Genomic DNA, 12,250 nt, shown 5'->3' on the forward strand with positions numbered 1-12,250 from the left:
GAGTAGCTTATGGAATTAATAGCTATGTTAAATAGTGCAAAACATTAGCCATRTATTTCAGTTCAGTGTGAATTTAATCTTTTTTTGTACTATTCTTAAGAAACAGAGACAATAATCTGGTTATTTAACATAGCAGTGCATATACACTCCTAACAATACTAACGWCTCTCTGTTCCATTATGTTAAATGAAAAAAATTATTTGTAAACATTTATGGTAGCCTATGATTTAATTTAAACACAACTGAATTGGCCAAATTTACAATTTAAACAGTAGGTCATCTGCACGCACACTCTCTATTTGGCCAGTTCCCATATAGTAGGTATATTGATAAAAGCACTATAAGGGAATATATAAAAGCCAGTCTTAGCTTGTTTGTTGAGCTCTCATCACATGCAACTGTAGTGACTGGAAGGGGAAAAATGAAATGATTTGCATACTTCAGTACTGTAGCAAATGACTGCATTGACAAGGTCACCATGCTAAATCAACATCATCCACACCAAATCCAGCTTCTAAAAATCCACCAATATTTGTATGGTGATGCCTGTAAGAATCTTAGTGTCAGACTCTTACTTTTTTTTCTTCTCTTGCCTGTTTAATAAGCAATTTATTTTTTAATTAAGAATTCAGTATGCTTTTAATTTACACAGGCTAAAAAGCTTGAGTGATATGCTTTGTTCATGGTAACACGGTTAGCTGTATAAAATGCCATTTCTTTCTCTGCTGTATACCTAATTGTATTTCCAAAGGTAGATTTCATTGAATCAGATAACTAGCAATTTCTTTTGTAATCAAAAGCTAATTAGGATGTTGTTTACAGTGTAAGTGATCAATAGCTTTTATTCTGGATCACAAAGTGTCAAAGCTCTAATAACTGGTATAAAATATAATAGAGATACTGTAATCAAAACAAATGTATAACATCTTCAAAAAGGTATGTACTATATTAGAAGATTATTAAAATTCCTGATACTGCTTAAAATGTTTAATATGATGAATACCTATGATATTTTAAAGAAAGCTTTGTGGATCAAAAATGGATTTAATAATTGTAATGTTTATGAATTTGTTTTGAAAATATTTTTAATTGGATAATGTCATACTTCTGAATTATAATGCAATGTTCATTAGCATTTCAATAGGTTATGCTATCAACTCCTTTTGGCATAAAAGAATTTGATTTATTTTTTAAATCATGAATCTTACTAATCTTTTCTGTTGTCACTAGTTTTCAGTAATTTGATTAGCTTTTACAAGAAGAGCAACAGGAACCACATGGGCTTTGCTGGTAATGATATGCTATACATTTCTTCTCCAAAAGCAGCTCTGATGCCTTTGAAAGCAATTTGCAGTTTCTTATCAGCACAGAATTAAAGAGTAATATTGTCTAATTTGTTATGTTCAGTGGCAAGCACTATCCTAGAATTCTGTCAAACACACAGTGCTTTGAAACCTACGTTATTATGTGACCATAATCAAGAGTACGTAAGTTAACTTTAGAATTTCTGAAAGTGTTTATTAGCTTGAAGAAAATGCTCAGAAGATGAACTTGTCAATAGTTTTAATAATCTGTTAGTAAAATGTGTATTTTGCATACTCCCAAACTTCATAAATCAGTAATTGTTTATAAATCAGTAATTTGTAGTATATAGTTGCATTGTAAATAACTGATCTGGACATTTCAAAGCAGAACTGCACATAATTGTATAAGACTTAACAAAAATCTGTAAATTTAACATGATGAACTTTTTACCTGTCAAAGTTATCTTCTACTTTCAATACAAACAAAAACAGATTACTGTTGATCATTTGGACATAACCGCTTGTAACAGTCACCAAGCCGTCACAGTAAGGTACAAAGACAGCCCTTAGGAGAAATTCTGCCTATTTGATGACATTTAAAGCTTTAAAGAATCCCTTCTAGATACTGCAGAAAATCATCATAAGCCAGCATATGCTGTCAATGTCACTGAATAAAAATCAAAGTGATCAAACCATGTATAGTGGCAATACTGCCATCTAAACTATTTAAACAATTTATGGGACTGGTCTTGCAAACAGCTCATCATGTCAACAACCCCACAAACGGCATTAGGAATTACTAGTGTGAGAAAAGCTTGAACTGTGGGTAAGCATGTATGAATCTGCCTTGTAACTGGATCAATAATCCTTCTGTGTTGAGTTTTGTGGTTTAAGAAATAAAGATCATTAAATAATGTTCCACCACCTCTTTTCCCTCTATAGTGGTGTGATAGTAGAACTCAGGTATAAACTCCTGTAACATTTTGAGCTGACATTATCATCTGTACATAAGCAGATAACACTGTTTTAGTAGAGCAAATAAAACTGTATGATATTTTTATTAAATAAACAGTAAAATAACTGGACTATATTATCACAATGGAAGCATAGATCAGTGACTGTACGGCTGAAACCCTGTAGCAAAACTTGTTTCTACTGCTTATCCTCAAATTTAAAGAAACATTATGAAGCTTTCACAATGGTTGTTTCTTGTTAATTTAAAGACTCTTCACTCTTGTTAAGGCTAGATGATTATAATTAAAAAACAGATGTACTGTTAGAAAGTTCTATGCCACACTATCTTTATGAAAATTTAACTGAAAGACATACATTATACCTGTAGGTGACTTATAATGGCTTCTCAGCAGGGAACGCAGAATCACTTACAGTACATAAACATTTAAAGAGGAAAATGCTAATACACTGAAAGAGTAACATCAGTAGCAATTTATCAGATGAAGACGTTTCATCAAGTCCACTCTCTGGGAGAACATTCAATGTTAGACAAAAGCCTGGCATCCTTGATAGTCTGAAGTTCAATCAATTTGAAAACCAAAACCATTCAATATGACAAATAGGCTCTTAAGAAAACTGCCATCCTCCTTTCTCAGGTAAGGGCCAGAATTAAAATAATAATTATTAAAATAATCCAACCAGGTCGCTTTACAGGCAAATTTACACACTGTCTCTTTAAAGCAATGCATGCCCAAAAGCCTTTGGGGGTTTGGAATGTAGCACTGCACCAAGTACTTCACAAAGCCTCTAAATATCACAAGAAGCTTTTTTAGAGAGAAAAAAAATTCCAGCTGACTGAAACTGTTCTAGCAGGAGTGCCTCAGCTTAGCTCCCAGACCTGGAATTCCAGATAAACAACAGAGGACAGGAAACAGATATTTTTTTTTTACATGTCCTTTTGTAACGCAGCTACAAGATGACTGATGAACTTAGGAACACACACAGAGAGAGTGCAATTGTCATCTGAATGAGCAGTGTGCTTAGATAGAAGCTTGTAGGAAGAGCAAACGAATTCTCTGAAGATATGTGACTGGTGGAGACTCCTGCTGTGTTGTCCTTCCCAATAGCATTCTGCAAGACACAATACTTCCCTTGGTTACCATTACACATTTTCACTGCAAATTACTTCAGTCTGTCATGAAATTTTGTTTACAGTATCACCTGTATTTCATAGATTGAAAGTTATGAAAGGTATAAAATCTATTTTCAAAATGACAGTAGTTTCTAAACTATTTTTTTTCTTTGAAGGACAAAAACACCATTAACATATAACATTAGTACAACTAGACTCAAAAAGAGAAGAAAACATAAAAAGATTTCCTAATCTAAGAGTGAGTCCATGTGTAAAACCTACTCTGTTTAAGTGCAGTATTTTTTTAGAGAGACCTGCATTTATCATGCCAGTTTATTTTAAAACGCAGATGCCGTGAAACCACAACTTCTGTGTAGCCAACAGAACAACTTGTTTGATAAAAAGTTAGTTTGGGGGGTAAATAGATAAAATCTAGTCCATGGGATCAGAGAAGATTGATGTTTCTAGCCCACAAAAAGTGTTTCTTAAGCCTTTTTTTCCGTAATTGTTGCAGTTTTTATAGATCTGGTCTTCTTTGCTACTAACAATACAGCAGTGGGTATAGGCAAGTACCTATAAGCAGATTATAGTGAACTATCCAAGGAACAGGTTTAATAGCAGTATTGTTCATTGCTTATCACCCCCGGTAAAAGGAACCAGATATAATCATAGAATCAGAACAATTTAGACTGGAAGGAACCTCTGAAGGTCATGTAGTCCAACATGCTCCAAGTAAAGTTGCTCAACCCTGTTAGTTCAGGATTTGAAAATCTCCAAGGAGGCAGTTTTTACAGTTACTCTGGATCCCTGCTTCGGTGCTTAACCACTCTCCTTAGGATTTTTTTTCTCTCTTATATCTCAACAGATTTTCTCGTGTAAATTTTGACTGTTGCCTCTTGTTTCTTCTCTACGAACCTCTGAAAAAGAGTCTGAACTTATCTTACTGAATCTCCTCAGTATTCCCCTTTACACAGCTGAACCCAGCAGTGAGATCTGCCTTAGCCATCTCTTCCCCATCCTAACCAAACCCAGCTCCCTGAGCCTCTGCTTGCGTGCCAGAGAGCTGCTATTGCTGCATAGTGTGCTATTATCAGTGATGGTACTAATCTCACAAAGAGGGCACAGGACGCCCTCATGTTGGAGAGGCAAAAGGCCAAGATTTATTTTCAGGGTTTAACATTAAGGGGAGATACCTGTGCTGTGAAATGTATAGGATCCACACTCTTACCTCATTAAGACAGAGCTCTGTATCTATAGATTCATTGTATTTCCGCTTCTTCTGTGCCTATGAACAAATGGAAAAGTTAGTCCCTATACAATGTTATCTATAATATCACAAAAGTCAGATGATAAATTCACATAGATTGTCATATTCCTATGACTCTCACAGTACAGGATATTATTAGCAAATAAGCTCTCTTAATGTAACAACACATGTTCCAATAACATCCATGTTCTGATTTGAAATTCACAACAAATCCCGAAACAGTCAGTTAAGGATACGATGTACTCCATAATTACAGTGATGAGTGGCATCAAATGCATAGAACATGTTATGTTCTGTGGACTCTTAAAAATCATGTTGGATCTTCACGAGAAGAAATGATATACAACAGTTAACAATTATTGTAATGTTACTGAATATTAACAATCTATTCTATTCCTAAGTTTCATGAAAATATACACCACTAGAATGTTTTATTCATGATAATACCTGTGATTTACCCATGTATTATTATGACAAATATAATTTTAACATATTTCATGGCTGCCACAGAGCCACAAAACTTTCTCACTTTCTAAGTCTTTTAACATCGATAATTATATATGGAATATTAACAAATGCAGGAATATTTTAGATGATCAAAGCCTACAAAAAAGAATCTGATGTATCTTCGGCCACATCTTATGATACATATCTGTTGCTATCACTGTGTGCTCTCACACATACTGACTCAGTAAGTAATGTTTCTGATGGCAGCATCACACACACATAATGAAAGCAACAGTACTGCCTCTGTTTAGCATCATAAGGTATTCAATATTTCTACTGCTCATGTGAACTTGATTGGGCTAGAACTTTTCTTCCATCGTACAATAGCAGCATCTATCCTCATGGTGCTGATGATATTTTGAACAAATGTTACTGAGGAGATTCACTACAGCAGTGAATCTCAGCATTGTTTTTTTCTTTGAATATTTCAGAAACATAGACAGCATTCTTTTACAGGAGCTACTTGTGTTAAAAGTACAATGAACTCTTAAAATAGAAGTCTTGGATTTACACAACAAAACTATTGACAGCACTAGCGTGTCTGATATTTCCACCTGGAATTTTTTTGGACTTGTAGTTTATTTCCTGCACAAAATGAGGATCTGAATCTCACTGTGTTACACAGACCAACATTCTACATACAGGCACTCTATTTTATATCTGAGAGTCTGCATATAAAACATTCTTCAAGTGTAATTATTAATTTTAAACTCCATATAAAGAAACTGAAATTCTCATTAGGAAACATATTCACTGCCTCTCATAATTTAATTTTATTTATTTTTATATTTATAAACAGACATTACAGACAGCTAGAAAACAGAAACAGCTGGAATTTAAGTGAGCAACAGCCTATCAATAGTACAAGTGCATAGATAGATATGTTAGTTTTAAAAATATATAATAAAATAACAGCTCAGTTCATTAATAAAATGGATTTCAATCTTTCTCAGACTCTCTCTTCTAATTGGTACCATTAAGTTAGTCATAGTAAGCATTAATTTAGCTATCTAAATGGGAAAAGAAATGCCTGGAAGTAAATTTGCTACAAGAAGCAACATACTGAAGCGTTCTTGCCTTTTTTTTTTTTTTTCCTAAATAGAGAGCTGTTTATCCAGGTAAGGAAACTCATGGCAAATAACGGCAACTTGCTAGATTTTATTTCCAACTGCCTATAAGACAGAAGGGTAAAGGAGAATCCAAAGTGGATGTCAGTCCTAATTTTCTTATATCCTACATATCGACACTACATTGAATTGGAATGTGAGGCTTCAAAAGAAGTATTCAGACTTTGAAGTGTAAACTGTAAGGCCCATATATACCTAGTGTTTTCTAGCATGCCATTTAGGGTTAAATTTCCAAGTCCATCCAAGCTTCTGTCTATTGGAAACATCGTGCCGTGTTGCATACACCCGCAGGGGTTCAGAACACAGGCTACTGTTCCTTCTCGGTCTTAACCTAACACCAAAGTTGGAATTTACACTCCTTCAGGACAAAGTGTATTTCTCAAATAAGAAAAGAGGAAAATGTCATCATTTTGTCTATATGCAAAGCATTTCTTTACTTCTTTCAGCCTGATAAGCATCAGGCTGCATCAGCTAAAAAACATCTATCTTTCAGAAAACTATTTTAAGGGTAAAATCAATAGCTAGAAACAAATTCAACATAAATAAGYACTTTTCAGTAATTTTGGTCAACATTCCCTAGCTTTAATTTGGAAGGTACTATTTATCTGTAGTCATATATTTAACGTAGTCATTCTAACAATGCCTATTCATACATGTCCTCTATTATCTTTCTTAGGACCGAAAAGTAATTTTAATAATCAGGCAGGCTTTTCTCCCATGGAAAATGTCTTCCTTTTAAAAATACAGCAAAAACACTGTCTCTTTGGGGGGCAGGGAGAAGGTGGAGGGAAAGAGATTTTCAGAAAAAAAAATCACTTTGAGGATGAGATGAGGCGTTATATGCCAAGTTTCAAATTGGAAGAGTACATTTTTACTGTTGAGTTATAAACCTGTAAAAACGGGCTATAATGGAAACGCTGGCATAGGCTGCACTACTGTAATACAACAGTACATCACTAAATCACAAGTAGTGGGGAGAAAAAAAATCCTATACATAGAATGAAGTGCGATAGGAAGCTTATGTCCTGTAATTACAATCTAAGGGGAAAATTCTTCCTGCCCCATTCCCATGCTCAAAGGGCTCTACATGTAGCAGAACTGTTGTATTTGTGCTTCAGGGTGAACGAATACCTTTTCAGAGGTGAAAAATCAGGGCTTGGATATTACGCCAATTGCTCTGGTGGAAGTACACTCAGATGGGGAGCCATGCATTTGAATTATGAAGGATATCCTGAGCTATCAGCTGTTTACCACGCAGCTTCTTCCGTTATCTTTAAAAAATTAAATCAATAGCATGCTGTGCCCCTCACATACAGTTGCAGACAATTCTAACAGGGAATATCTTCACCATCAGCAAGGAAGAGCACTTGAGAAAAGAGAGTTGTACATTATGCAAGATTCCAAAGATTCATCACCAAACACTCATCTCAGGTCTCCTACATGTCTAATGTATAGGTAAGAAGGTATCTTCAAATTTGCTGGAAATAACTATTTCCATAGAAGTATTAATAGTACACACAAATGGCTAATAAGTCTGTATTCAAACTTTTAAGTCTTAATATAAAGCTCTTGTTAGCTCTGCTGACAAGAAAATCTATGAGACTTTCCTCATTAAATAAAACATAATTGTTTTGGGTGATTAAAAGAATTTAAAAATAGTGAAAGAAAAGCAGCTTAAAATAACTTSTTAAACATACGAAAAGAGTTATGAGATCTCTTCTACTGGGGTAAAATAACATCTGCTAATGACTTACACACTCAGCTGTGACATGCTGTTGACTGTAAAATGAAGTTATGTCAGATGCATTGACACTCAACCTGGCTTCACAAAGAACTACCATTCAATAATGTGAGCTACTCTGATGAAGCTGCCCCCATACTGCCAACAATCTTGCACCCACTTAAGCTTTTATATTCTGTAAAAATAAATATCTGCTTTTACAGAAAATCACAACACTGTAGTAGCAAAAGCAAMAGACATTTAGATACAAGAATATCTGGGCACCTCATGATGAGCTTCAGTAATTTGCATATCAGTCACATAAGCTTTATTTCAGCCTTGGCAACCTTTAGCTTTTAATATCCACACTAAAAGTATTTGACTTAATCAAGGACTGGTGACAGCTGCTGTCCATAAAAAAAAAAAGCTCATGTCTACAAAAAAAAGTATCTTACTTGATTTTCTCCTAGAAAGAAAGGAGAATCAGGACCAGCAGAGCAGTTACTAGTTTGCCTAAAGGAGAAAGGAATACTGCTGGTAGAGAGATTTCTCCTCCAGTCTCTGTGGACTCCCTGTTTTCCTCTAACCTCAATGTCTCCAAAAAGGGTTCATTCATAAGCCCTTGCTCAAACACGCCCTAGCCKCATGTTCTCTTGTCCTCCATCTAATGACCACCATAAAATCTCAAACTTAGTAATGCTCTGCTTCCACCCCCCAAATTCCTTTACCTCCGTCCTTTGCAGACACTAGAGCCCTGGATTTATTCCCAGGAAAGCTATCTTGCAATTATGAATCCAATTTCCACAAACCATAGCACTGCAGGGTTAATAAATGCATTAAACATTGCAACAGTATGTCGCCAGTATGTCAGTATAGAATGCACATTATTTATGGCTTGTCATCCATAATACAATATTTTTTATGTATCCACTATGGCATGCATATCTATGTTACTTGCAGCAAGCAAAAGGTCTGACTGGGTACTGTCCCAAACTGAGGTGAGCTTTATTTGGAGAGAGGAGAGGGAAGGCAAAGCATGTAAAGGTAACTGAATGCTTTGGACCTAAATACAAACAGACACAGAATGAGCACCTAAGCTCAGAAAGAAATCTCTCATTATTAGCTACACTCTTTGGACTTTATGCAGTTCATGGAACTGCTTAGATATTACAGTGAGAGGTAACAGAAATATGGTTACAATAAAAATCTGTTACGTGGGTACTTTTTTCAGATAATTTTAATGAGTGTGCCTCTGTTCTCTCCTGAGATGCCTGGTTAGTTATGTTAATATTAACAAGGCATTTTGAAGAAGAGACAGAACACATCCTTCAGATGCCCATACTTCTGAAGTAGCTATAACAAATGAGGGTGCACGTTCCTCTTGTTCTTTTTTTCTGCTGATAAGAGAGATTTACTACACAACTAGCCTGTTTTTCTAACAGTGGGATACAAACAATACGCAGAGAAATATACAGACTGTAAAAACACAATCAGCTTAACTTCTGCACTCACTTAGTGCTAGGTGCATCTATCACAACTGTCAATAGTATTTTCTTATTAGTACAATACAACCTTGCCATGCTGCACTTTACTTTCAACAGGGAAAACAAACAAAGTGCATGTCAGAGGCACAGGCCACTAAAATAGGGATTCAATTCAGCATAAAATAATTTTGAAGACTATACCACACAGCCAGGTGAAAAGCTATTTAAGCCATAAAAACAATCAGCTTTGCACAGTCTTAGAATAAGTCAAATCTTTTTTTCCGATTCTTCTTTTTTTGTTTTTTCCTGCTGAATTAGCCCTAGATATGCAAGCCTGTGGCATGAGATTATTGGTGGTCATGTAGTATGTAAGGGCACCACATTCTGCCAACTCACTTTGTACAATAAATGAAGTACCTTTTAGAAACAAGCATTACCAGAAGACTGCAGGTATTGGTCTCCAAAGGCAGGTAGGTAAGACTCAGCATAGTAAGAATCAAACGACAAGTTTTTCAGCTGATAATATTAAATAATACAAACCAATTATTCCTTTGTGTCCAAAYATGCACTGGGAAAACACACAAACTGCTTAAAACTTTAGGCTACAATGTACTAAAATGAACAGTCTATCAGCCAGTCAGTTCAGATCCCATCATCTTCTAACACTATGGTCTCGCCCCCACAGCTTTGTACCTTTCCTGAACTTTCACAGTTTGTCCCAAAATCTTCTACGAGGGTCTTGTTTGAATTCCCCCTGCAGCTTTATCACAGCTGGGCACAGCAGCAGGACTTGAGCATTGGATGATGCCACCACTGCCTTCAGGCCCTGCCACCCACAGCTTTGCCAGTTCAAGCATTGATGAGTCAGGCCCAGTCCAAAGCCAACAGACAGCTGCTCAGTGGGCAGCATTGCCCACTCACTCATCTTAAGAAAGCTCTGACTTTCTTAAGGGTACATACATTGCATATAAAAAAAAGTCCTCTTACCCCTTGATGCCGATAGATTATTGCTGGTTTTGAGTGCTTAAGCATCAGAGATAAGGTAATAAAGAACAGAGGGAATGTGAAAACAGGGAAATTTGTAGTCTGGTCAGGAAAGAAAAAAAAGGATAGTGGCTCTCCTAAGAAAATTTCCAAGCATCCATTCGGCATAAAAGGGGGTTAAAAAGAAAGGGCTTCACCCCAGGGTGTGCAAGTGGAATTTCCTGGGAAGAAGGGCTGGAAAACATCTACATCCTTGTTCTGCTAAAATCAGCTTTCTCGCTCTTCTGTCACTAGCACCTCCCATTCTGTGCTTGTGATTAAATAAAGGAGGGAGCTCTGTAGTCTCCTGTGGATACGCTACCGCTCAGTTTCTGCAGAACTGGATCAGATGGGCTGGGAATGGTGTCTCTCCCCTAGAACAGCTAGATAAGTATGGATCAAATTACCTCTAGTTTAACAGGCAYCCAGTGCAGATATCTGGATCCCTTGATGACTCTAGTTGCAAGAAGACTTAGCAGCAGACATCACCTTAGAAATGGGCCTAAGAGTTGATAAAGCCTATGAGAGGTACAAGAAAATCTCTTCTCTCTAACCTCTTTAATCTTAAGAAGATGGGAAAATTCAATTTGGAGAGAGGGAAGGCTGGAAGTAAGCCTCCCTAAAGGAGCAGAAACAAGTGTGGAAAGAACAAAAGATGACCTGTACTGTATAAATTACTAATGGATCACTCCCAGATGAATTATGTTAATAAAGTTGTGGCCTAATTAAGCCTTACTGCATTCATATGGCTGGGACAATATGGCACAAAAACTGCCTAACAGTGCTCTTAAAGATTTTATAAAAAACAGAACCTATCAGAAATACCAAACTGATCAAACAGCTTACAAGGACCAGACACAGAGATCTTCAAATATTTATTTCAAGCAATTAGTTTCTGAGTGAGCATAGTACAAAATATGACACCCAGCCAAGCCAGCTGAACTGACTGACTTACCTTTCATGGCAGTACAGTAACTTGTTACAATTTTGTTTTCGTGTTCAGTCATTCATTATTTGAGTAAAATGAATTTGTATAGTCCTAGATTCCTGCTTCCTATTTTTAGAGGATATTATGCAATGCTCCTAATATGGTCTTTTTATGTATTGGCCTCAAGCAAATATTTTTGCATTAAGAAGGGCAGAGGAGAAAACAGAATACTAAAAAGCATATATGGAACAAGCTTTGCTAGGTTAATATCTCAATGGCTTAGGCTGCCTTTTTTTTTTCTCCTATCCAATTGAAAAGCCACTTAATCCAGAGACTAGTTGTTTGGGAATTTATTATTAAAACTCATTTCCCTAGTGATTTACCACAACTATCATCATCCCAGTGACATACATAGCCGTCACAGGTAGCATCTGACTATTGTGCACTGAATGTTATTTAAAGAAAAGAAACATGAACAAAAAGCCATTACAATTCCAATTAAAAGACATATTCAGATATTAATCTTGAACAAAGGTAAGCCATTGAAGAACTACAGATCTTGCAGCACTTCCTCAGACTGGAGTGTGTGCCCTTGCGTGTCCGAATATGCAAACAAAATTGTGCTGTTTGGCAGGCAGGTAGAGTACCTACCTCCCCTATTAGACTACGCTACCTGGTGCACTGGAGTGTGGAATAAACATTCCTGAGCAGCTGTCAACTGAGGCTACTATGGGACTAAAAGCAACTCAGCCAGAACAGCACAGGCCTGTATTGTGCTAATGAGCCTTGAAAAGAGACACCACA

The 12,250-nt window shown here is 36.2% G+C and overlaps 1 protein-coding gene across 2 annotated transcripts in view; it reads right to left on the minus strand.

Moving 5' to 3' along the window:
- Positions 1 to 1,630: 1,630 nt before the first annotated feature.
- Positions 1,631 to 12,250, minus strand: part of GFRA1 (GDNF family receptor alpha 1) — a 138,977-nt gene continuing 128,357 nt past the window's right edge. For both annotated transcript variants that reach the window (XM_085319087.1, XM_085319086.1), the window contains exons 8-9: positions 4,619 to 4,675; positions 1,631 to 3,389 (exon numbers count right to left, since the gene is read on the minus strand). In XM_085319087.1, the coding sequence (XP_085175213.1) occupies positions 3,228 to 3,389; positions 4,619 to 4,675 (219 nt within the window). In that variant the 3' untranslated portion in view covers positions 1,631 to 3,227. The remainder of the gene's footprint in view (positions 3,390 to 4,618; positions 4,676 to 12,250) is intronic.

Source organism: Rhea americana, unplaced genomic scaffold (genome assembly GCF_003343005.1).
Source record: "Rhea americana isolate MKP2758 unplaced genomic scaffold, rheAme1 scaffold_57, whole genome shotgun sequence".
Taxonomy (NCBI): Eukaryota; Metazoa; Chordata; class Aves; order Rheiformes; family Rheidae; genus Rhea; species Rhea americana.